Source organism: Camelus dromedarius, chromosome 4, assembly GCF_036321535.1.
Source record: "Camelus dromedarius isolate mCamDro1 chromosome 4, mCamDro1.pat, whole genome shotgun sequence".
Taxonomy (NCBI): Eukaryota; Metazoa; Chordata; class Mammalia; order Artiodactyla; family Camelidae; genus Camelus; species Camelus dromedarius.
Genome location: NC_087439.1, coordinates 78,719,687 through 78,744,903, shown reverse-complemented (window position 1 = coordinate 78,744,903; position 25,217 = coordinate 78,719,687). Strand labels below are relative to the sequence as shown.

Genomic DNA, 25,217 nt, shown 5'->3' with positions numbered 1-25,217 from the left:
TCGGGGGTGTCTGAGAGGCACCTTGAACTACAGGCTTCAGACCGGAGGGCAAGTTGCCCTCCTCCCCTTCCTGTTTCTCATCTCAAAGGGCAGTGGCAGCACCATCCTTGGGCTCTTCATGCCACAAACCTTCTCTTCCTTTTCTCTCCCCGCCTGCATTCAGCCCACCAGCAGGTCTTGTTGGCACTGCCAGTTTGTCTCCCAGTCTCACCACCGATGCCACTGCTCATCCAAACCAGCATCCTTTTCCATTTAGATTGTCATGGTTGCCTCCTAGCTGATCTTCCTGTTCCAATGCTCCCATTGTCTCCTTCTCCTACACCTCACTCCCCAACCATCTTTCCCCCAAAAATGTTATGGCTGCCGGCTAAAGTGATCTTCTTAGAGATGCCCATTGGATGGTTTTTCTTTGCTGCTCAGAAGCCTGCAGGGCTTGCACGATGTGGCCACCTGACTGCATGTGTTAATTCTCACTCCCTTGCTCCAGCCACATTGCCCTCCTTGCTGCTCCGCTCACATGCCACACTCTGCATCACTCTCCCCTCTTCAAGGAACTGCCTGGTTCTCTCACGTCAGTTAGGAAGCACCTTAAACATCAGTGATTCCTTAAAATACCTAACATAGCAGCCTCTGCCCCAGCCACTCCCTATCCCCTTATACTACTTTATTTATCTTCCTGCTTTCTTCCGTTATCATCTGACATTTCACCTGGTGTTCATTTGTGTATTTATTATCTGTCTGCTGTATTCAAATGTCATCTTTAGGAGAGCAGGGGCTTTGTTTATTCCACATATCCATGTACCCATAGCAATTTGAATGATGCCTGCCACCTAGCAGTGACTCCATAACTATTTGTTGAGGGAGCAAGTGAGTTAATGAATAGGGGGAGCTTGCTCTTTTTTAGAAACTGTGTATAGGAGTTACACATGGTCTTTGTCTTTAAGAGTCTTAGGCTAGTTAGGAGGAGAGGGGACTGGCTACATAAATAGGTCATTTTAATATAATCGCAATGACAGGGAATAAGGTGGGAGCACAAAAAATTGGTGGGGTCAGAGATTTTGAAGGTGCCATCTGTGTTGAGTCTTCAAGAAGGGATTCTAGAAATAGGTGGCCACTGTAAAGTATAATAGCTAACTATATAGCAGATAAAGCAGAAGACCAGTTTCGGCCAAGGCACAGTGAACCAGGATTATATTATAGGAAGGGGGAAGGTATTTAAGTTGAGATGATAGTGACCTGTAGAGTTTTTTTTTTTTTTTTCCTTTTTAATAAAACATTCAAATACCAGTCTACTTGAATCACTGGAAGGATTGAGGAATTACGTTTGTTCCAAAGTAATAGGAGGAGAGTTTGGTTGAGGGTATTACTTAAAATTACAAGCTTATGTGTCTGGAAAAATTGCCATCTTGCATTTTTAGTCACCAACTGGAAAAAATTTTCAGAGTTGTTAAATATGCCTAAATGTGTATATGTATAAATGCAATGTTTTAATGAATGAGTGGTAAATGACTGAATGTTGAAATGAATTTTGTAAGTGTAAACAGATGTTAATTCATTATGTTTTATGACAGAACCCCCAGTTGCTCTTGGTGATAAATCATAATGTTATTCAGGAGGCAGAATGTTGGATATACATACAGAATTCTGATTCTCAGTCATTAGTGACTTCTACAAAGGAGGTGCTCTCCTTGGGGTATGGTACCTCCCCTTGGGACGTTTGTGTTTGGTGCCTCTGTGCATGGGTGGTCAGCTTGAGGTTTGAAAAGAATGTGCCCAGTTATCTTAGGAACATCCTAAGCCTTGTAGATGTAGCCTAATTTCACAAAAATTTAGCAATTGAGGGATAAGTTAGAATGTATACATTTTCTTCTAATCTTTTTCCTTCAGTCCACCTCAAGAGCAAAACATGAGAAATCATCCAGAGGGAGAGAAGATCTGGCTTGTTTGCACCATGGACCTTTATCTTTGGGAAACAGGCATGTACCCTCGTAGGTTACCTACTTAAGACCTTAGATTGCCACCGGAGGGGTCCGTGTCCACTTTTATCTGTACTTTCATAAAGCGTGGGTTGCCAAGGGCTCTTGAATGTTTAAGATTTGCCAGTTTTTAAGTCATTGCTTTGTTTGCTTTCAAAAGACGTATTGTGACACTCACATACCCCACCTCACATTCCATCCTGCAATGTGGCTGCTGCTTCTTTCTGAATTTATTATTGCCTTGGCCATGGTTAATAGCAGAGGCTTGTACATAACTTACTCATGTCAATAGCATTATGGATAAAAATAAGGGTATTAAAAATGACAGAATCCCATCCATGATCAGAGAAAAATATTAAAGAGAAATGTTACTGGAGTATAAAGATGTTAGGCCATAAAGTATAAAATGAATCCGTGTAGCTATGTACGATTACATGATATGAGTGAGTCATTGCTGTCTGGTTACTCAGTACCTGGAACGTGGGTATGAGGAAGAAGGAAGTATGGAAATGTGTATGGGTGTTTCTTGGGCATTGTTCCTAAAACAAATAGAAAGTGGTGTATAATGCTTTGAACTTCTGCTTCCTTTTCGTCATGTAATGTAGTTTTCATCATAACAGTGTGCTGTCTGTGATTGTACAAGACAAAGGGTGCTTTGTCTTGCGGGCACAGATAAGGTAGCATACATGAATCTTAAAAGTTGAAAATCCTGTAATTTCCTATATTTAAAGATTTTGACTTTTCTTTGGTGTTTGCATATATCTGGCATTGATCTTGAGCAGAACTTACAAAGTTAAAATCAGTGAACATTTTGGCTGTGAATATGGAGGTTGAGTTTGAGTGAATGTGTGGCTAGCGATCAGTTGGTTGTAGGTTCTCCTTGACTTGGCCTCTTCTGGCCTGTCCCACTGCTGCCTTCATTTCTCCTTTATTGTTGCATCCACTGCTCTCTTCTCCACGTGTTCAAATCCTACTCATCTTTCAAGATGTGCAAAATACACCTGCATTTTGAAGCCTCTTCCTAAAAGGCTATTTGGTAGTCCTAACACGTATTTTCCATAGCATGCATGATGTCACGGTCATATGGACTTTATTTATACCATCATATATCATTCATTGTTTCCTATGTAAGTATTGGACTTAGACAAGAGGAAGCATACAGAAAGTCCCTTTTGAGCAGGGACTATTCAGTTATACTTAACTTTCCTGCCTCAAGCTCATTGGTCTTAAAATCTATCCCGTTTGTTTGCTTATCTATCATTAACTTGAAGTCCTGCCATCCTAATGTACCATGGACATTCTAAACATACACAAGAATAGAAACTTAAAAAAAAATGATGAATAAAGACATGTAAATAGAAATGCTAATATTTTATGTCCACATTTCAGTGGCTTATCTTGGGCATGCCCTGGGATGCCCACACCTCACTTTGGAGTGTTGGGTACACATTAGGGACCCAGGAAGTATTTATTTTTAGCCTTCAGCTATTCTCCACTGGTTGCTAACCAATTTTCTATTCGTCCAAAATGAAACTCAAAGCAGTAGTCTAAGTATGTTTGACATGCAGTTAGGGAGTATCAGGGATCTATTAGAATAAGGTGGGTTATGCTTGGGCAGTAATTCTTCACACCTCAGGACTTAATACAGCAAAGGTTTGCGTCCTCCTGATGACACAGCCTGATGGGGGCCAGTGGCATTCCTCTGAGGCTCTCCTCTAAGTGGTCATGTCACTCCTGTTCAAGCTATGGTTGTAGCAACTAAACATGGCTTTTAAGGTTGCCGTGGGAGGTGACGAGAGAGCACGGTCAGGCCATCCTCACTGGTGGGTGTGCGGTCACACAGCCCGGCCTCACTGCATAGGAAGCTGGGAGCGCAGTCCCCTACTGTGTGCCCAGGGAGGGGAAACTGGACTGGGATTTAGTCAGAACAGGACACAGCCTCCTGTTTCCTAGGATCATCTGTTCATTTCATTCGGGTTGTTGCTCTTTGATAACTGAACTCTAGGTTACCATGGAAAGCAAGCTTCTGTGTGAATTTAAACATGAATTCAGTGGTATAATTTAGAAAGAAAACAAGTCCTCTTAAAGTGCTTTCAGATATTTTCCCCTTAGCATTATAACCACCATACATTTCTACATTTCCATTTTAGTCTTACTTGAATGCATTTTAAACTACAAAAGTAAAACTGTTCACTCAGTTTTCATGCTTCTGTTGTTTTTCCATTTCTTTCACTCTGCTGTTCAGCACAGAGACTAGTGGCTTATTGGTTTATTATGAATAAAGACTTTCAGTAATGTCGCATTTTGCTGTTGTTTATAGAAGTAGTTAATATGTGAATGTTTGAAGATGTGTCTAAGTGCTTTGATAGTTTATGGTAATAGATCTGTCTTTGGTCCAGTTCCCATATTCTTGTTTTCTTGGAACTAGTATGTTTATTAGGAGTTTTAGAAAATTAGATGCTGATCTCGGCTTTATTAATTCACATATTCATCTATTGGGAGTTGTGGCAGAACGGTTCTAACCAGCTTTGAAACTTAAGCCAGTGCAATGTTAATTCTTTTGGATTCAACTCTTCCCAGATGGATTGTGAATGAATAAAAACCAATTTCCCCTACGCCAGGGAGTTTAATTTTTAGTTAAATTATTTTGCCAAATATGGATGTAGTCAAAATGGAAGGTAAAGAAATAATAAAATTTTAGAGATGATTACATAAGAATTTTAATATTACTTCTGACCAATAAATTTTAATTTTAAAGCAATAATCTTAATTTTCATGGTGGGAAAACAAAACCTACCCCTTCACTCCCAATAAATAATGTCATTCTGTATTTTCATTTAATCTAATGTAGATGATATATTACTTTTTAATTTTACTTCCAGTTTTTACCAGTCATTCCTTGTTAATTTTGGTCATGATCAAGTACTTGGCAAAAATGCTTATAATACATCCTGTACCTACTTTTCTTGTATCCTCTTAATCTGGAAAAAATATACTTGTTTTCTTGGTAAACAGGTTTTACTGGATATAAAAAGCAAGTTCCAGTTTACACATCTCCATGTATTTATTAAAGAGCTAATTATCTTATGTGTTTATCTCTTCTTTTTCCTACAACACAGGATTTACTTTTGGGAATAGACTAATAAGTTTTGTATTTTCTTTGAATGGTACCAGAGCACCAAACTGAATATCTTGCTCATTGTTATTATTCATATTTGTAAGTTGATGTCCCCAAAAGTATGATTAAAAATCATGGTCAACCAAGCCTTTGAAGACATGAAATAGAACATTAAAGTATCATATAGTTAAAATAGGATTCTGTTAAACCATTAAACTAGATGCACACTTGCATTTTGGGGCTTTTGTACTGACTGTTCTGTCTACTTGGAATTCCCCAACCCCGTAACGTGTGTGTGTGTGTGTGTGTGTGTGTGTGTGTGTGTGTGTGTGTGTGTGTGTGTGTGTGTGTGTGTGTGTGTGTGTGTCTGCCTGCCTGCCTGCCTGCCTGTCTCCCTCTGTGTGTCCTTCTCCATCACGTCTTTCAGGTCTTTGCTCACATGCCGCCGTCTTAGTGGGTCCTTCCAGTGTTATTCTTTCTAGCAGTTGGCTTTGCTCCCCTTTTCTGCCTGACCCCAGCACTCACCATCCCTCTTGCCCGCTTCATTCCCCTCTTTCACCAACTTCCTGCGTATTATACTCATTTTCTTTCTTGCCTGCCTTCCCCTCCATCCCACCCGCAGAAGGTCAGGTCTGTCATGTTCACTTCGGTGTTCTCAGGGAACAGTGGCGGGCACAACAGTCCATAATATCGGTTAAATAGATTAAATAAACCTTTAATCACATGTTTGAAAATATCAGATTGTTCTAAGAATTCATATCAAAAGATGAAGACAGACTATGAGGACTTTGCTTGGGTTTCTTAGCTTGATATTTAGTGACTTCTGCAAAAAAAAAAAAAAAGGAAAATTTTTCAAATGGTGTGATAATTTCTAAAATAGATGAATACTTCTTAAAGTATTCGTAATAGAGAACAGAAAACTGAAGTTGTTCAGGTATGAGATGTGAATATAACAAGGATAACGTTAAAGCTAAATATTCACAGATGAACTTGTGCTGTCAGTAGAATTATTGGTGATTTTAAGCTGTGAATGTCAAAAAATTTGTGAGTGGGAAATATGCAATTCTAAGATTCCTTTCAACTCTAAAATTCTGTGGGTGTATGATCCTCCTGTTTAAGAAATATGTGCTATATTTTAGGGAAAAAATGCATTAGAATTTTTTTTTAATGTGAGTGAATGACTGATTTGCTTCACAGAATGCCTAGGTAATAGGGTATATATGGGGCCATTTCATTCTTCAGAGTTCCTGAGGTCATAGTCAAAATTAGAGAAATCGAAGATGAGTTAATGTGTCTAGATTTAAAGCCTGGTTTTGTCCTTTTCCAACTTCATAGTCATCTGGGCACTTGTGATAGAAATTCTTCTTACCAATGTGGAGATGTAGCTGTGAGGTCTTGCTTACATGGAAAGGAGGGAGGTATTTTCCTGTTCTCTGTATAGAGGTAACTCTCAGGAAGTAAGTCTCATTAACTCTTTTTGAGTGACTGGTGACCAAGACTTGGCTTATTAACACTGGAGATCTTAGTGAATGGAACAATACATTTTTTGTTAAGCATATACCTCTTTTTTCCAGTATCCCCACAAAAGCATGTAAGGAAAGAGTCCCCGTGGAATTGGCTAGAAAGCAGAAGAATATTGGATTTTTCCAGAAGCAGTGGGGAGTTTTGAGGTGATTGGGTGATGGATTGGGGAAAGCATAGAGTTAGAACTGCACAAAAACATTTGAATAGACAGAGAATCCATGCCGACAGTCATGCCTTCAGAGTTCCTATTTCCATAACACGAGGCAGGGCAATAGCCTTTGGAAGTTTCTCTTGACTCAGTGTTGCTGTAATTTAAAATTGTAGTCTTTTGATTCTGGTAAATATAAGTATCTTCATGCATGCTGAAGATTTTTCTAGATTTGTGAATTTAGAATGTTGCAGTTTTAAGTGAATAAATGAAAATTTTATGAGAAATCACCATTCTTAGCTGTGCTTGTGGGGGCTCATGTATTTTGAGGCAGGTCTGCCTGTCTACTTATGTATCTATCCATCCATTTCCCCTTCCCCCTCAAAAATCCAAAGAAGAGCTGTATGTGTATATATGGACTTTAGTTGCTCCGATTGCATTTATTTGGTCTTTGATAGTTCAAAAGTAAGTGAGGAATATGAATGGGAGCTAATTATTCTATGTCCTCACATTGAAAATTGACTAGAGACAACTTACTATTTTACAGTCAGTACTATAAAGTAAATAGCTTTTAAAACGTTGGAGCAAAGGAAACAATATAAATGAGACGCAAGCACAAGTTAATAGCATGATGTCCTCTATGGTTGTTGAACTTGGAGTTTTCATTTCCTGGTCATCAAAAGAGGGAAATAATGATCGGTTACAAAATTATTTTTGCACATAAGATCAAAGCACTTGAGTTGCTCAAGAGGAGAAAAGTTTTTCTTACCAGTTAGGTTTAAAAGAGATTTTGAAGTCTTATGGGGCTTATGAAGTGAAGGATGTCATCTTGAGCAACACTTCCCAGAACTTCCCTGCAGAAAATTAAATAGTGGATTTTATATGGCTGCTTTATTCGGCCACTTCACTAAGGAGAAGCAGAAGACATGACACCAAAGCACAGGTTAGGAATAGCAAGTCTGTAAGACATGCAAGTTGGTGGTTGTCATCCTGGGCTGCTCGGTTCTGCTCACCACAGAATTCGGTCAAATCTGTAGAGTGTGGCGGAAAGGGTAGTGAGGCATCGGCTCCCCAGGTGATTCAAGTGTGTGTCCAAGATTGAGAACCACAAGCAAAAGTACCTAGCATATTGGTGGTTTGCCTTGATTCAGGAACACAAGGAACAGATAGATTGCTGTTTCTTCCTCAGGTTTTGTCTGTTCCTTTATTTGATTTCTGTTTCCGTATAACTGGGCTTTGAATTAATGGTGGTGTACTTAATTAATACAATTAGAGGTTATATTCTCTGGAAAGGGCCCGGAGTATACAGACTCTGTTGTCAGTGAAAGACAGAGCCTTTATTTTAAAACCAACTGAGTCATCATTTTATGAAAGTTGAGGAAGCAAACCGAGGCTTGTTTGAATAGATGGCCCCCTCCTCTCCGTAGGGATGTGGGCCATAGACACAACAGATAGAAGATGCTCTGGACTGGAACTAGCTCATGATGGTGAGTAGGCAACCGTGTAGGGTATAGGGATGGTCCCAGTCTTTGGGCTGGGGAGTTACTGCAGAGATTGATGTTTCCTCAATCAGTGGGTATTTGAAGTACACATATCTGGAGAGAGCAGTTGTGTGTGTGTGTTTATGTGTGTGTTTGTGTGTGTGTGTGTGTGTTCTTCTTTTTAAAAAATGTGTTTTCTTCTTCTTTTTTTTAAACCTTAAGCAGTAAGGTTAGGGACCATAGAATATTTTTAGTAATTGGGATTCCATTTTTGAATGACTGTTTATACAAATTGCAGAGAAATCTCTACCGATAGTGTTCACAAGTCTGAAACCTCCTGAGAAATGTCACTTTGTTCCAAATTTTTGTAGATTTTCTTCTGTCGCTAAGCCTGCTATTAGCATATGGAAAACTCCATTGAGGGTCATATGGCATTGGTCTAGGACATGTCACTAAATTGGTTCAAGAATTCATGTTGAAGATAGAAGCTTGTCTTGTGCTTATAGGCTATCATAAAAACACGTCGGCACCATGAATAACTGCCAAGGACCCAGTCTCTGGCCAGAGGCCTCCGGGCATGGTCTGTTCTCATCCAGGATCTCCTGCCCTACCCTGCTGATCTAGGAGGATTATTGCTGGCCTTCAGGACTTTATTCTTTGTTTCTCAGAGTTTAGTCTTTGAGGGCAAAGTCTTTATCAGAAGACACTTCCCCCTGCAGTCATGTAATCATACCAACTGCCTGCTCACAGATGCGAGTGGTTTTTTTTCCTCTCAGACATATGTGTTATCTGTGTATGTGATATTTCAACACAGTCATTTTCTTGTGGCTTCTTTGCAGACATCATGACCTGGCTTAAAAAAACTTGAAAGCAGATGTTTGCATGCTCTGTATTTAAGTCCATTTTGGGGCTGTGCTTTCTGTGTGCTGGAGTGACACGGGAGTTGTTTTGGGCCCCTTTGTGAGTGTCAGGACACTTTCTGTGTATCAGCATTAAGTCTTCCTCCAATAGTAGCTCAAGGCGTTGTTGCTTCATCATCTCCTGCCTTAAGTATGGGTCAAGTTCTGCCAGAGAGTGGTGGAGAGCCAGGGAGGCTTGTGGAAAGGGAGTGACCTGTTCCCATTTTAGAAGGAGGGGGGTTGCAATGAAGCCAGCCTGCAGACCTAGTGGCATATGGTATTTGTGGTTTACCCATTCTTACGTGGCCACTTTGAAGCCATTTTTAAAAGGCAGACATTTTAGCATCACACACACACATACACACACACACACGCACACACAATTGTAACCCAATATTGTACAGAACAGATCTCCTGGTATCTTGATCCTACCTTCCCTTCTTTATTGAAGCCCCTTCCTTATGAAGGGGACCAGGACTGGGGTAAAGGAGGGAGTGGGAGTGAGAACCACCTGGAGGACATACCCAAGAGAGGAACATTTAGATTGCTTTGGGTAGTGTAGCCATTTTGATAATGTTGTTTCTTCCAATCCAAGAGTACAGGGTATCTTTCCATTTCTTTGTATCATCTTCAATTTCCTTCATCAGTGTTTTACAGTTTTCAGAATATAGGTAGCCTCCTTAGTTAAATTTATTTCTAGGTATTTTGTTGTTTTTGATGCAATGGAAATGTTTATGTCATTTATAAAATTCTGGATTTTGAAGTGCCAAAAAAAAAAAAGGTGAATGAAGGGCCATAAATGGCAGGATATCCTCCTTTTTTGTGGGTGAATTGTGTTCCATTGTATACATATATGCTACATCTTCTTTGTCTGTTCACCTATTGATGTGCACTTGGGATGCTTTCATATCTTGGCAATTATAAATAATACTGCTGTTGATAGCAGGGTGTATGTATCTTTCTGAATTAATGTTTTTGTTTTTCTCGGATATATGTCCAGGAGTGGAATTGCTGGGCCATATGGTGGTTCTATTTTTAGGTTTTTGAGAAACCTTCATATTGTTTTCCATAGTGGCTATAACAATTTACATTCCCACCAACATCCTTTGTTATTTGTGTTCTTTTTGATGGTAGCCATTCTGACAAGTGGGAGATGATGTCTCATAGTAATTTTGATTTGCATTTCCCTGATATTAGTGATGTTGAGCAGCTTTTCATGTTCCTGTTGGCCATCTGCATTTCCTCTTTTGGAAACATGTTTGTTCACTTCTCTGCCCGTATTTTAAATGGATTATTTACTTGTTTGTTTGCTTTTTAATTGAAATATAGTTGATTTAAAATGTTGGGAAAAAAGATACATGCACCCCAATGTTCAGAGAAGTACTGCTTACAGTAGCCAAGACATGGAAGTGACCTCAGTGTCCATTGACAGATGACTGGATAGAGAGGGTGTGGTATATGTATATGCAATGAAATACTGCTCAGCCATTGGAAAGAATGAAGTCATGCCATTTGCAGCAAAATGGATGGACCTGGAGATTATCGTATTAAGTGAAGTCAGACAAAGACAAATATCATAAAATATCACTTATATGTGGAATCTAAAAAATAAAAAATATAATTTTTTCATTCATTTATGCAAACGAGTCTATATACAAAACAGAAACATTGAAAACAAACTTATGGCTACCAAAGAGGAAAGGGAGGGCGAGGGATTAATTAGGAGTTTGGGTGTAATAAATGCTAACTTCTAAACATAAAAGAGATAAGCAATAGCACAGGGAACAATACTCAATATCGTGTAATAACCTATAATGGAAAATAATCTGAAAAAAAATACATATATTCACACATAACTGAATCATTTTGCAGTATACCTGAAAACTAATACAGTGTTGTAAATCAACTATACTTCAATTAAAAAAAAACAAAAAGACACCCAAGTGAGGAGCAGTCATTCTTGGTTTACCCCAGGAAGGGCTGTCATCCCCCAAGCTTAGAGCCTGCTTGGTTCTCCCAGGGGGCTTTGGTCTTGATGGTCTGATTCGTAATCCTCTGATTTCCTCCCTTTAGTCATTGAGTTTCTTTTTAAAATTGAGACATGGATTTGACTATGTAATTTTTTTTTTTCCTGTTTGGAAATCCAGAGGAAAGGTTTCTGCATTTTATGTGTCCTGAATTTGTAAACCTTATTGGAATAGGTACATACTAAACCCTGGTGGTTTGCAGGGGAGGAGAGCCTCTGGGCCACATTTGGATCACGCCAGTTCAGTCTAGACGACTACGAAATCCTCCAGCATATGTCCAGCACTTCCGTCTGGTACCTGAGCAAAATGCATGTGTTACACATAAAATCAGAGTACTCCACAGAATCATAGTTTTGGAGGACAGGAATGATACAACCTTGTTTCGAGTTTAACAAATTTGGGGGGAAAACTTTGTTACAAAAGCACATAAAAGGAAGAAGTTAAATCTGGCTGTGGTGAGGACAGGATTAGGAATGGAGAAAGTCATGGTAATGAAAAATGATACCATATTTTGACAGCATTTTATCAAGATGGCTTGTGAAAGGGTCTTGCTTGGATAAAGCAAACCCCTTTAAGAGTTACTGAGGCTCAGGCCAGAAGTGAGGAACTCTTAAAGGCCAAGGCAATAGAAAACTAGTGATGGAGAGGCGAGGAAGGAGTTGATTTGGAAAGTATTGGGTACCTGGATGAAGAAGTCAAGCAAAATTTTAATTCGAAAAAATTTTTTTTCTGGTACCAATGTCCCTCATGCTTTAGGGAAAAGTTGTTGTCTTTTAAGTAAGTCACATAGACCAAATGATTTGTCCTCAGATGACTAAATTATTACCTAGTTAGATAGTACATGATTTCTCTAAGCTGAGCACCTAAGGGTGGGGATGATATCATTTGGTATTCCTCTGCCTGACACTCTCCCTGGCACGCGGGATGTTGATTGAATTAATGAGTACTAAATTCTCTTAAAATGATTTCCAAAATGTTTCTTTCCTTATAATATCATGATTTGAATTTAACTACTGTCAGGAAGTCTCATTTTATTTATTTTTTTGCCAGTTCACTTTCCTTTCTGCCCAGTAATATACATAAATCCAGGCATTCTGTTGTATATACACAGTGGTCTCTGTGTGTGTCTGTTTATAATCAGACATCTTATTAATATTTGTTGATTTCATTCAATTTTGCATCCCCTCTAGGAAATGGTGGTAGATCTTGCTCTCCAAATGTGGATAGATGTGTGACCTTGATTCTGTAACATGCACACTTAGTCCCATGTGGCCTTTCAGTCTTTTCTTCAGTGCTTGCTCCGTTGCAGGCAGTGTACAGGAGGCATCCTCTGCACAGCTCTGTAAGGCTGGAAGCACAGCCCAGAGCTTAAGAAGTTGATAGCTTTCACTACTGTCCACTCCCTCTTGGTGCATTTTTGTTTTTTTAAATAAACCAAAGCATTGTGTACTTGGGATTCCCAGTCGGATACCATCCCCACCCAGCGCCTCCCTTGGTAACCACAGCCAGGTTTCTCAGCACTTTTTCAGCATGTTGTGCCGTGCAAGGTCCCCAGCACAGCACTCTGTCGTGGACGAGTGTCCCTGTGTCTCTCTCACTAGGGGGTCACTGGAACTCCATCTCATGTTGTTGCATCCTGTGTACCTGCAGGCACTGGGGGGCTCTCCTAGGGGGCTATGGATGACGCAGAGTGCTTGACATATGAATGTTGTAAACACGAAACATTCACTTTACTGCATAGTCTCAACTGTTTGGGATGTGGCGTGAAACACCTTAGATAGGAATGTGTGTTTCAACGCTACACAAAGACACACAAAGTAGCATACGATGTGGCACATTTTTAGGCTTTAAATCAGTAAGAAACGTCTATCGGAAAATCATTTAGCATTTTGAGGACTTGAAATCTTTCTATTTACATTAATGAATAAAACATCAAGTCCTGAGGACAGTTAGGATGGTCTTTGGAATAACTTCTCTTGGGATAGTTTTTTTTTTTCTCCCAGGATTGAGTTGCCTATAATAAAGTCATAAAAACTGATTATGAAATTGGTTGAAATAAGCAATTTTGCCAAAAAGCTTAGAAACAGTTGTCTTGGGAATTTGTTTAAATTGTATTTACCTCGAGCAGGAAAGGCTATTCTGTAGATAGTAACTGTGAAGTTACTTTTATGAGCACTGGGTAATAAAAGATGATTGTTAGTATTCTTTTGTTAAAAGAACTGCTAAAAATACACTGAGGGCTTATTGAATTTGAATTAAGAGCCTAGTTGTCTATTTGTTTTTTCCCCCAGATCAGGTGTGTTTTGTTAATTTCTGGAGAAGGGAAATAACATAATTTCCTCCTTGTTCTTCTGTTCCTCCCAGCCTCTGTCCTTGCACGTGCCTTGGGGTTCAGATTTTTGCAGCTTTCTGTGACACACCTTTCTCTGTAAGAGTCCCTTTTTCCCTTTTTGAATGTTTTAAGGAGATGACTGATGTGTTTCTTACCTTCTCCCACACGGCCTTTTGGGGGGACTTCCTGTCTTTCCTGTTCAAGGACAGATTCTCTTAATCTTCGTTCTTGCACCCTCACAGTGAGGGAGGTCATGCCTCTCAGCTCAGCCTCCATCCTTGCGGATGCTCTGCTCCAGCCTCCACATACTGTTTCATTTTAGTTATTAGGGGACTGATTGAAGACAGGAGAAACCATCCACACACTTCATTAACTTGTGAGATAAGGCCTCTGCAGCCGCAGAGACTGATGATTGCTTGTAACTGCTTGCCAAGCCCAAGGCAGGATGCTGGCCTGTGGAGGTCTCTTCCCGTGGCCTCTCATGCTCAGGGCACCATTTTCAGAAGGAAGTCCTCAGCAGCGCAAGGAATTACTAAATTCCAAAGAGCAGCTTCCAGGCCCCAAAGGCAGATGTTTCCTCCTCACGGCCTTCAAGTCTTAAGTCCAGTCCTTTTCCTTCCTGGCATAAGTTAGTCTTTTGAAACTTCTTATCTACATCCTAATGCATGTCTTCAATACCTGGCTTTTGTAACCCACCTTTGGGAAAGAGTCACCCTTTGGCCCAGTCCACCTTCACATCAGTCTCCAGGAAAAAGGAAGGTGTCTGCTTTGTCCAGTGACATTCAGCTGGCTGATCCTAGACTGGGTAGATTTGAAGAGCTCCATTATGATGAATATGTCGCCAAAGCTTCTTCATCACAGGAGAACTGTAAATACAATTTCTAAAATCTTGAAAGAAGATTACCCCTGAAGTGCTCTTTGCTGTTTGTTTTGGATTATATCCCATAACTAGCATGAGAACTTGTGAAATAAAGAGCTTTGTTTATAAATTCTAATACTGAGATAGAAGAATTCCTTGTCTAATTACACAGGGATTTCTCTTATTCCTTAAAACATTTCTACACATGTGAACCGCTTTCATACACACAGACCATTCAAGTGCTGTGGCTTTTTCTCTAGAGTGGTTACATTTGACTGTCAAAGTCTTTTTGAGTGACCCATTAAAAAAAAATGAGAGACCTGGTGTACATTGAGGTTGACTCAGGCAATGTAAGAAGTTTTGCAGAAATACTGTGGAGTCTCTTTTTTGAAAGCCAGTGTAATTCTAGAAAAAAGAGAAACTTTTGGTGCCTATTTGTCATGTCTTATTTTAAAGCTTATGACTTCTGAGCTTTATTTGATGCCTTAATTGTTGTCACTTCAGAACAGATGTCATCTTAAAACGATTCATCCCAGATGAGATTATTCCTGTTTTGTACTTAATAGAAACAAGCCTTTTCCAATTATGTTGCCTAAAGAAAGCAATGTAACTAATTATGTTTAGAACATAAGAATGTATATGAAGTTAGTAAGTATTGAGAAACTATTAGAAGCTATTAGAAAAAAGCTTGTAGCTAGTTTTTGAGGATAATTAAGTTTCACTGGTACTCTGCTGTATGTCATACCATGGCTTAGCATCCTCCTTTTAATTGAGATGGCACCTAGGGACCTTTTTGAGTTTAGATGTATAAGGAGAAAAGTACAATGCACTTTTCTTTTTTTGGACTAGTTTTGGCATGGTATATCTTTTCCCATCTGACTTCCTTTTGGCCTATCTGTGTCTCGTATTTTAAATATGACTCGTGTAATTGAGTTTTGCTTTTATATCCATTTTAACATACTCTGCCTTTTAATTGGAGTATTTTGTCTATTAGTATTTAGTGTGATTATTGATATGGTTGAACTTAGGTTTACCGTTTACTAATTTACTTTCTGCTTATTCCCTCTGTTTTTGTTCTTTTCTTGCCTTCTTTTGGCTAATTTGAAAAACCTTTTAAAAAATTCCATCTTAATTACTTTGTTATTTTGTAGCTCTTTGTGTTATTATTTTGTGTTTGTCCATGGTATAACAGACAACCTTAAAGTTTTCAAGATCTGTATAGATTTAATATTGTACCACTTTAAGTGAAATACAGAAATCTTGCAACCATTTAGGTCTTCTCTTCTCTGAGGCTTGGATAGTTGGGAATGCTTACCATTGTTGTGGTTATGTGAGGATAACTGTATTGTACTAAATATGTTAATTTACCATGGGTCTAGAGGCACACCTCAGAGATATTGTAGGTTTGGTTCCAGACCACTGCAATAAAGCAAATATCTCAATGAAGTGAGTCGTGTGAGTTTTCTGGTTTCCTTGTGCATATAAAAGATATGTTTACACTATATGGTAGTCTGTAAAGTGTGCAATAACATTATGTCTTTAGGTAAGTAATATACATACATTAAATTAAAAATACAAAACAAAAAAGACATAGTACTAATGTCAAAGATCACGGGTCACAGATCACCATAACAAATATAATAATAATGAAAAAGTTTGAATTACAAAATGTGACAGGGATATGAAAGTGAACAAATGCTGTTGGAAAAATGGTGCCGATAGACATTTTCGATGCAAGGTTGCTAGAAACCTTTAATTTGTAAAAACACAGTATCTGTGAAGTGCAATGAAGTGGAGCATATTAAAATGACGTGTGCCTGCGCTGGCATAGGACAAGAATGCACTAGAGCGTTCCAGGATAAAAAACTATAGTTACTTGTCACAAATAAGTATAAAAACTTAATTTCCCCTTAAGATGTGATAGGAAGGGCATGGCACTAATGTAACAGCGTGATATTTTTCAATCGAGTGAACGTTTCTGAGTTAAGAATATGAGACAGTTATAGACAGATATCGGTAACAGTATTTCCCAAGTAAGGCTAGCATTGTGACTCTCCTTAAAAACAAACAAGCAAATAAACAGATAAACAGACCTTAAGATTACTGTGCAAAACACATGGCGCATAATTCCCTTCCTCCTTTTCCTTCTCTTCCATGTCCTTGTTGTGGACTGCTTAAGCCCTTAATCAGGTTCAGAATGAAGCTAGAAATTGGTGGAACACTTAGAAGTTAGGATTTTTTTTTTAACTCTTATTATTTTATTGCTTAATTAAAACACACAAAGCTTTTAGGACTGGACCAGAGCTAGACGAGAAAGAAATAATTAAGATTTGTGAATCTCAATGTGGATGTAAATTTGGAGACGGAGCTATTTTTGAGAGGGTTAAATTCAGAAGCAGAATTTCCCTAGTGTGATTTGAAAGTATTCTGGGATTCAGAATGGAGTGCAAGGGAATACCATTTTTGAGAGCTTTTCAAAAAACGGGTAGAAACGAAAAGGTGGCAATCATTATCTAAGTTCAGAAAGTTTCCTGAGACCAAATCCGTTGTGTTAAGCACTTTGGCTAACAGAGATGACAAACTGAAAATCCTCAGAAGGGATTAGACCACTTCAGAGAGCGATGCCTGGAGCATCTACCTCATTAGGGAAGAGCCAGCGAGACTGAAGAGTAGGGCTCTGCTGGATGAACCCAAGCTTTAGGTGGTGGTGCGTGATATTTTGGGCGTCACATCGTCTTTTTTGCTTCGCACTGTAGGTGAAATAAACTTAGGAAACAGCAGGGTGGAGAGCATGGAGTTTTGGGAGACGGAGCCCCACCATCACCCTTGATGCCCACAAAAGCAGAGCCACTGTGGGTAGTGACACGCTGAGCAGAAATAAGGGTGGAGAAGGAACAAATATGGGCTAGATCATTTTGAACATGCCACCCAATCTTCCGCTCTGACAGAAAATAACAGATGAGCCCCAAAGCAAACTTCCAAAAACTAAAAGCAATAGATAGATACAGCTGTTTGCAAACGTGCAGTCAGAATGCTTGGTATCGGGGAAGGATGGCTCTCAGCGCCCAGATGGCTCGCTGATCTGGAAGTGCAGCTGGGGGACTTGCATTCAAATGGCAGGCAGTCTCTATTCTTAGAGCTCAACCAGAGGACAGCAGTGGATGGACCCGCGCCCTTGATGTGGTGGGGTGAGAGCCACGCTCACCCCTTACGTTGTCGTCATTGTCCTGTAATGAACCGCCTGTTCTTGTGTGTGGTAAGTAACAGTGCTGACATGCTCACAAAATAATGCGAAGCATATGGGTCACAAGTGTTTTTAAGTAAAAACTTCTCTAAAGATTTATTTAGCTTCCTTAATTATAGGGTGGTTGGGAAGACGGGCATGTGGTTTCAGTTTGGTTATAAATGTTGGCCTGGGTGATGGCTACGTGCTAATGCTGCCAGAGAGAAAGAGAACATGGCTGGCAGGGGAGCTTGTGTTCTCCAGGGCCTCCCTTTTGTCCCTTTTTTTTTCCCCCAAAGTGAAGTCAAGATCTGTGTTTATGAATAAGTCTGATGACGTCTAAGCTCTGCTTGACGTGGGTGTGCCCGTGGTCCAAGCCCAAGCCAACTGTCCCAGTGCCGAAGCACCTTAATTGGTAAATTTTCACTGCAGTTTGCAATCAGTGGCTCTCTGGAGTCCTGACAAAATAACTATCCCATTTAGCCTTTATCTTCAATTAAAATATCCTCCCCATGGGATTGAATCAAGCCCAGAGTCAGGGGCCGTCAGTTATGCATTGCTGTCTAGGTAGACAGAAGAAAAGTGTTCACTAGGTGTTTTGATTTGAAATAAACCTATGGCAGGGTCACCTGGTGATCTTCTGAAGCTCTGTGTGTGTGTGTGCGTGCACGCATATACATATGCACACACAGTTAGTCATACGTGGTGATTAATGTGAGAAGTAATTTTGCATCATTTGGGACCCGGTACTAGGATAACATGGAAAGCTAACTTGCAGTCCTAGGAGCAGAGGAAAAGGTCTGTGTTAACCCACGAAGAGGACGGCGAATATGTATGCTTGGAGAAGTTCATTTGTGTTTGCTGTAACATGCTTTCCTGCCTTTCTTGCCAATGGTGAAAATGATGGTGGCATCGCTGAGCTATTGTCTGAAGGTGGGAGGATGGGAGGGAGCAAGGTTAATAAGAAATCCAAGTAAAGCTTTGCTTCCCTGTGTGAAGGTCATAGAAGACATGAATTTCCTGTTTACCACTCTTCACGGAGCTCAGTCCAGTAGGGACTTTGTCAGGGACTTGGAGAGGATCCACTCATTCATTCGTTCATATTTTGATGTGGTTGGTGTCTTTGCTTATAGCTCTGTGGGCAGTAGGGACTTTGTCAGGGACTTGGAGAGGATCCACTCATTCATTCGTTCATATTTTGATGTGGTTGGTGTCTTTGCTTATAGCTCTGTGGGATGCACTAAGGTTAATTCCATAGAAAGGCTATGCCCTGATAAGGGATAAGATGTTTGCATAACCAATTATAATATAGAAAGACATCGGACATTTATCCAGGACTTGATTACTTTTCAGCTGCTTTCATAGTTTTTTTTTTTTTAAATAACATCACTTTATTTTTATTTTTGGTAATGGGGAGGTAATTAGGTTTATTTATTTTTTAACGCAGGTACTGGGGACCTTGTGTGTGCTAGGCGTGCACTCTACCACTTGAGCTATACCATCCCTCATGCTTTCATAGTTTTATTTAATCCTCTAAGCTAAAGTGTGTGGCTACATTTTTTATTTTGTACCCAAAGAAATCAAAGTTCAGCCTAGGGGGGAATGACTTTGCTTGAGGTCATGTAGGTGGTAAGTTGTGGGTCTGGGGCCCAGGAAATCCCATCCATCCTTGTTGCCTCCTGCCTCCATATCCACTGTTTAACACTGTCCCGGGCTGCAGTGGTACAGAGGGGGATGCTTGCATCCTCCTTGGGGAATCGGAGAATCCCCGAGAAGGATGAGGCCCCTGAGCGACCCTGGCCGGTGAGGAAGGCACTGGTTATTTAAGGAATAGCTGAAAGGGATTTGAGGGTGAGGAATACATGCTGGACAGAAAGAAATCAGTGTACACTGTTCCCATAAACAAGCTGAAGCAACAAGTTCCTTGAAAAAGTTCCCTGTGCAGATATTTCTATTATGTCTTCTTTCCTTTTCTATTATTTATATGTTTATTGACAAGTGCTTCTAGAGCATACTTATGTGCAAGATGTGGATCTATTGATATGACAGTTACAAATAAGGCTCGTGGTGACCCTCTCGTGGGGCCTCGGTAGTTCAGGCAGAGGATCAGATCACAGTTGATCACAGGAGAGTGGGTAAGAGGGGGAAGAATGGGTTACAAGGGGTTTCTGGGTTCAGGCTTTGACTGTCCTGGGACAGTCCTGGGACAGGGATCTTGGACATGTCCTGTCACCTCTCAGTCTCATTGGGTCCTTTTTCTTTAAGGATGCTAATAGCATTCACGTCACAGAGCTGTTGTGAGGATGAAATCTGATTATGAATATGAGAACACTTCATTCAGCTCCTGGCACTTTGAAAGTGCCTGGTAAACTGTCAGTATTAATGGCTCCACACACTTTCTGAAGAAAAGCCCAGGTCCTCAGTTGGAAGGCTGGCTGCGGTCTGGTCGGCTGCATTGACACCCTTCCTGCACCCCAGCCCTTCATCAGGCTCCTTCCTCCAGGCTGGTCTCTCTCACAGGCACTCTTGTGGCCCTGTGATCCGTCGGGAAGGCAGAGGCAGGGTGACCCAGGGTGTCCCAGGGTGTCCCCGGGTCAAGAGCTGGAGTCAGTTCTGGCTCCACTGCATCACGCTGCTGGTGTGACCTTGGCAAGCCCTGTCTTCACTTTGAGCTGCAGCCTTATCATCTAAAGTGGGATTAGTAGTGATTTATTCTTAGTGGTTCTGTTGTGAGACATAAAATTACTCTATTGAAGGCCTGGGGACCCCTCCAGTACCTGGTAAATGTTGCTGTTTTAGCTCTGACTACTGTCCAGTTCTGCCACTGCCCTGCTTCCAGCCCGCTCTGCAGCTCCCTGTCACCTCTGTTCTGATTTGGAGCCTGCCCCCCTCTCTAGCACATCACTCCACTGTCCGTTCCTCCTGCTTTGCGTTTCGGCCACTGCTTCTACCCCCCACCCCGCCCCTAGGTTATTTTAGCCTTTGTTTTTGCCTAAAAACCCTTTGTCTGGCTAATGAATTCTTTAGGACTGTTATTTCCACCTCTTAAATTGCTCCCACCGCTTCCCATACCCCCTTGAGGTGTGGTCCCTGGCTTGTTCTGCACTTTATCATCGCATTTAACTGCCTTCTGTTTGTATCTCTCTCCCCTACTTTTGGCTGAGAACTCGGGGGAAAAGGGATTGAGTCTTAATTATCTTTACATTCCTAGCACGTGTCTTTAGATTTCTAGTTCTTCACGTAGGGTGGACTCACTAAGTACTTGTTCATAAATGAATTAAATGAGGAGCTTTCCCTATGTTAAGTACAGCATCATATTGTCAAAAATATTTTTCAGTTACCTGGAGGGAGCAAAATTTACCTGGTCAGTGAATGTTGAGGAGGGGAAGGTCAACATGAGGGCTGCGGGGCCATGCTTGACAGGGGGACTGGACGAGAAGCACTGCAGACCTATTGCACCATTTTACAGTTCCCGTCATTAGTTGTGAAGGCAATAGCTCTGTATCTAGCCTGGTAAATAAAATATCAGCTATTTGGTATTCGATAGCATTTTTCTAATGTTTGAATTGTTTTTTCTCATTGTTTTGCAACTCCAGTGTCTTGTCCTGAAAATCTCAGCTTTATCCAGTTGTGGACGTGTACTGGAAAATGTTTTCCTTGGTTCTCTGAATTGCCTAGACTAAAAAAAAAAAAAAGAGCCATAAATACAAAACAAGTCCAGCACATCAGTACCATTTTAGTTAATAGAAAATGCATAGGAGAAGGTAACCCGAGCCACAAAAATGGATTGCTTTATTTATTTACTCTAAGAATTTGAAGGAAATAAAATGTGGTATCTCCGCTTTCTATCTAAAGCATATCAATAGCCTTTTAAAGAGCCTGTTGTTGTATCTGATAAAAACATAATAAAGAGCTGAATTCTAAGGACTTTTTCCCCATTATCCCCTGCAGCTTTGCCCTGTCAGATGAAGCATACAGATCCCTAAGAGATCAAGATAAAGACCAGTGTATTCTGATTACTGGGGAAAGTGGAGCAGGAAAAACAGGTAAGGCCACCGGACAACCTTACTGTCTCCTCTGGGAGGTGAATGAAGGGTGACAGCAGAGGGCGCAGGTGGGGCCTCATTAGTGCGCAGCTCACAGGGCTCCTGTGCAGGAAGGGTGGTGCCTGGGATGGTGGACCAGCCCCTGGGAAGTACTCACCTCTCACATGAAGAAACAGGCACCTATCAGAGGGGTTCCAACCAATGTGGGAGTCTATTTCTAGATTCTAGGCTTTTCTGGTGCAGTTCCTGGTTACTTCAAGGTCTTTTACTTTTTCTCCAAGACACTGAAGTCTGGGAGGCCTCCCCACTTTGCTAAGGAACGCCAAATTATTTGGGTTTTGGGAGGCCACAACCACAGCCTAGCTCTGCTAAAAAGTGCGGGAGAGCACCAGGAAAATGCTGAGTTTCACTCCAGAGAAGTCTTCAAGTCTAAAGAATTGAGATTTTTATATATATTTCAGACAGACTGGCAACCTCCCCATAAAACAAACCCTCAAATGGATGGATCATGCCTCCCCCCCCCCCCCGCTGCTTTTAATAAAAGCAATTTGACTGATGGTCTTGAGTGAGAAAGTGACTTTACACATGGTGCCCAGCTACCTGGAGAAGGTTCAGAAGAGCTGTGCTCTCTGAGTCCAGACGTGGACCGGTGAGAACTGCTGGTGTCAGTGGGTTTCTTTGATTAGAACTGATGAGTCCATGAAAGAGGAGGATGGTATTTTCATAACTTTCATCTGTAACACGTTCTTGTTTTGTAGATAGGACTCTGATCATTGCTAATTTCTGTTTGTAGCAATGTCTAATGGGTCTCTCCTTTTCCCCTTATGCCTGCCTACAATTCTTTTTCACAGACAACAGAATGATTTTTAAAACTAAAAACTGGATCATACTCTTGGCACATTTAAATTATTTTTTTTTTCGTGCTACCTTTGTGTGTATAGTGAGAACTTTTAGGATCTACTGACTTAGCAACTTTTAAGTATACAATACAGTGTTAACTGTAGTCAGCATGCTGTACATTAGATCCCCAGAACTTCATCTTATAACTGGAAGCTGGTATCTTTGGACCACCTTCAACTACCTCCATTTCCCCCTTCTCCTCCCCAAACCAACAATCTACGTTTTGTTTCTATGAGTCTATATTTTTTTTAATTCCATATGTAAGTGAGATCATACAGTATTTGTCTTTCTGACATTTCAGTTGGTATAATGCCCTCAGGGTTCATCCATGTTGTCACAAATGGCAGGATTTCCTTCTCTTTTTTTTGGCTGAACAATATTCAATTGTATGTACACTCCACATTTTCTTTATTTATTCATTCATGGGCAGACACTTTGTTTCCGTTTCTTGACTGCTGTAAATAATGCTGCAGTGAACATGGGTAGGCAGATATCTCTTCAACATGGTAATTTTGTTCACTTTGGATATATATCTGGAAGTGATATTGCTGGATCATGTGGTAGTTCTATTTTTGATTTTTCTGAGGAACCTTCATACTGTTTTCCATAGTGGCTGCACCAATTTACTTTCCCACCAATAGTGTACAAGGGTTCCCTTTTCTCCACATCCATTCCAACACTTGTCTCTTGTGTTTTTTTTCTATTAGCCATTCTGACAAATGTGAGGTGATATCTCACTGTGGCTTTGATTTGCATTTCTCTGATGATTAAGAATGCTGAGCATCTTTTCATATGCCTGTTGACCATCTGTATGTCTTTGGAAAAATGTCTGTTCAGGCCTTCTGCTCATTTTTTAATAGGGTTGTTTGTTTTTTGTTTGTTTGTTTTTGGTATTGAGTTGTATGAGCTGTTCATATGTTTTGGATATTAACCCCTTATCAGTTATATTACTTGCAGACAATTTCTCCCATTCAGTAGGTTGCCTTTCCATTTTGTTAATTATTTCTTTTGCTGTGCAGAAGTTTTTTAGTCTGATGTAATTCCGCTTGTTTATTTTTGCTTTTATTGTTTGTGTTTTGGGTGTTGTAGTCGAAACATCATTGCCAGACCAAGGTCTAAGAGTTTTTCTCCATGTTTTCTGCTAGAAGTTTTATGGTTTCAGGTCTTACATTTAAGTCTTTAATCTATTGTGAGTTAATTCTTGTGAATAGTATAAGATAGGGTTTATTATACACACACACACACACACACACACACACTTTTTTGTGTGTTTGGGGGGTAATTAGGTTTATTTATTTATTTATTTATTTATTTATTTATTTATTTATTTATTTATTTATTTATTTATTTAGTGGAGGTACTGGGGATTGAACCCAGGACCTCATGCATGCTAGGCATGCAGTCTGCCACTGAGCTGTACCCTCCCCCCATCCAGAGATCTTTCTTTATTCTTAATGTTTGCATTTATAGCTATAAAATTTCCTCATGGAACTACTTTTGCTGCATCTCATAAGTTTTGGTATATTGATTTTTCCATGTTTGTTTGCCTTGAGTTTTTTTATATAAAGTTTTTTAGCAATTTCCTTTGCACAAAAATAGAAACCAAACAGAGTGGGCCTGTTGCACAAGTTTCTGCTTAATCTCACCCTACCTTCTTCTGCACTTCCCTTCATGCTTTCCTCCCCTTCTAACGGCGGCTCATGTTACTTTTCATTAAAAGATTTGCTCTTTACTGTGTACAGTGTCCTTATATAGAGTTTCCCACCCCCTTTTGAACTCTGGGTATGGGCTCTTACCTGAATTTGCTCAGAAATTTGTGAACTCTTTGGCTGCTCAGAACTCTTTCTTTCCAGTAAGAACATTAAGAGGGCATTGGTGTCTTGGGGGAAAGTTTTTGCTCCTCTGTCACTGATCAGTTCTTTCTCGTGAAATAGAACTTAGTTCTTAGACTCAGTACAGCTTCTTGTTTGTTTCCAAGCTGATCAGTGAAAATGATAGCAAGCCAAGTTAAAAACTGTGTCCCTTGACAGTAATCGTTGGACTTGGTGGTGTATCTCATGCCACCTACCCCCACCCCAGTCCTTTTGACTGTATCTACAAGCCTGTTGACTTTGCACATCTTTTATTTAAGCATAAGGGAGGAAGAGATGAAAATACTCCTAACCCTATTAATTTTCTTAGGTTTTTACTCATTATTCATCACGACAAAAGATACATATTTTTTGAGAGTCTGATTTGTTCCTAAGTGAGTCATCAGAAGTGGGTTGTGGTCACTGGTTTGATTGATGTTGGCCAGTTCTCCATCTCCTCTGGAACATATGTTCCAAGCAGACAGCACAGCCACTAATTAGCCATGTTAGTTTATGACCTTCTCCTTCTCAGAAATTATAAACCATGCTGCTTCCTCCTGGAGCAAAATTCCACCTCCTGGTGGGCTCGTGTGCCTGCCTTACTGAAAAACTCAGTGGAAGTTGCTGTTACAGCTTCACAGGGTGGGTGTTCATTCTTTTCTGAGAAAAACAAAAACACCTTATTCTTCTGGTGGAAAGCTGGTGGCATGGAGTTCATTCTTCTTTTCTAAATTTTTCTCTTCTCTTGATATTTTTCTACTCAGTAACTTGTCCTGTTGGTTTCAGTGACCTACTTGCCACTTGAAATCCTATCATCTTCCCTGGATTTAGTCC

General features: G+C 40.2%; 1 protein-coding gene across 5 annotated transcripts in view; it reads left to right on the top strand.

Moving 5' to 3' along the window:
- Positions 1–25,217, top strand: part of MYO1B (myosin IB) — a 167,619-nt gene that overhangs the window by 58,068 nt on the left and 84,334 nt on the right. For all 5 annotated transcript variants that reach the window (XM_031452106.2, XM_031452102.2, XM_031452107.2 and 2 more), the window contains exon 4: positions 21,539–21,633. In XM_031452106.2, the coding sequence (XP_031307966.1) occupies positions 21,539–21,633 (95 nt within the window). The remainder of the gene's footprint in view (positions 1–21,538; positions 21,634–25,217) is intronic.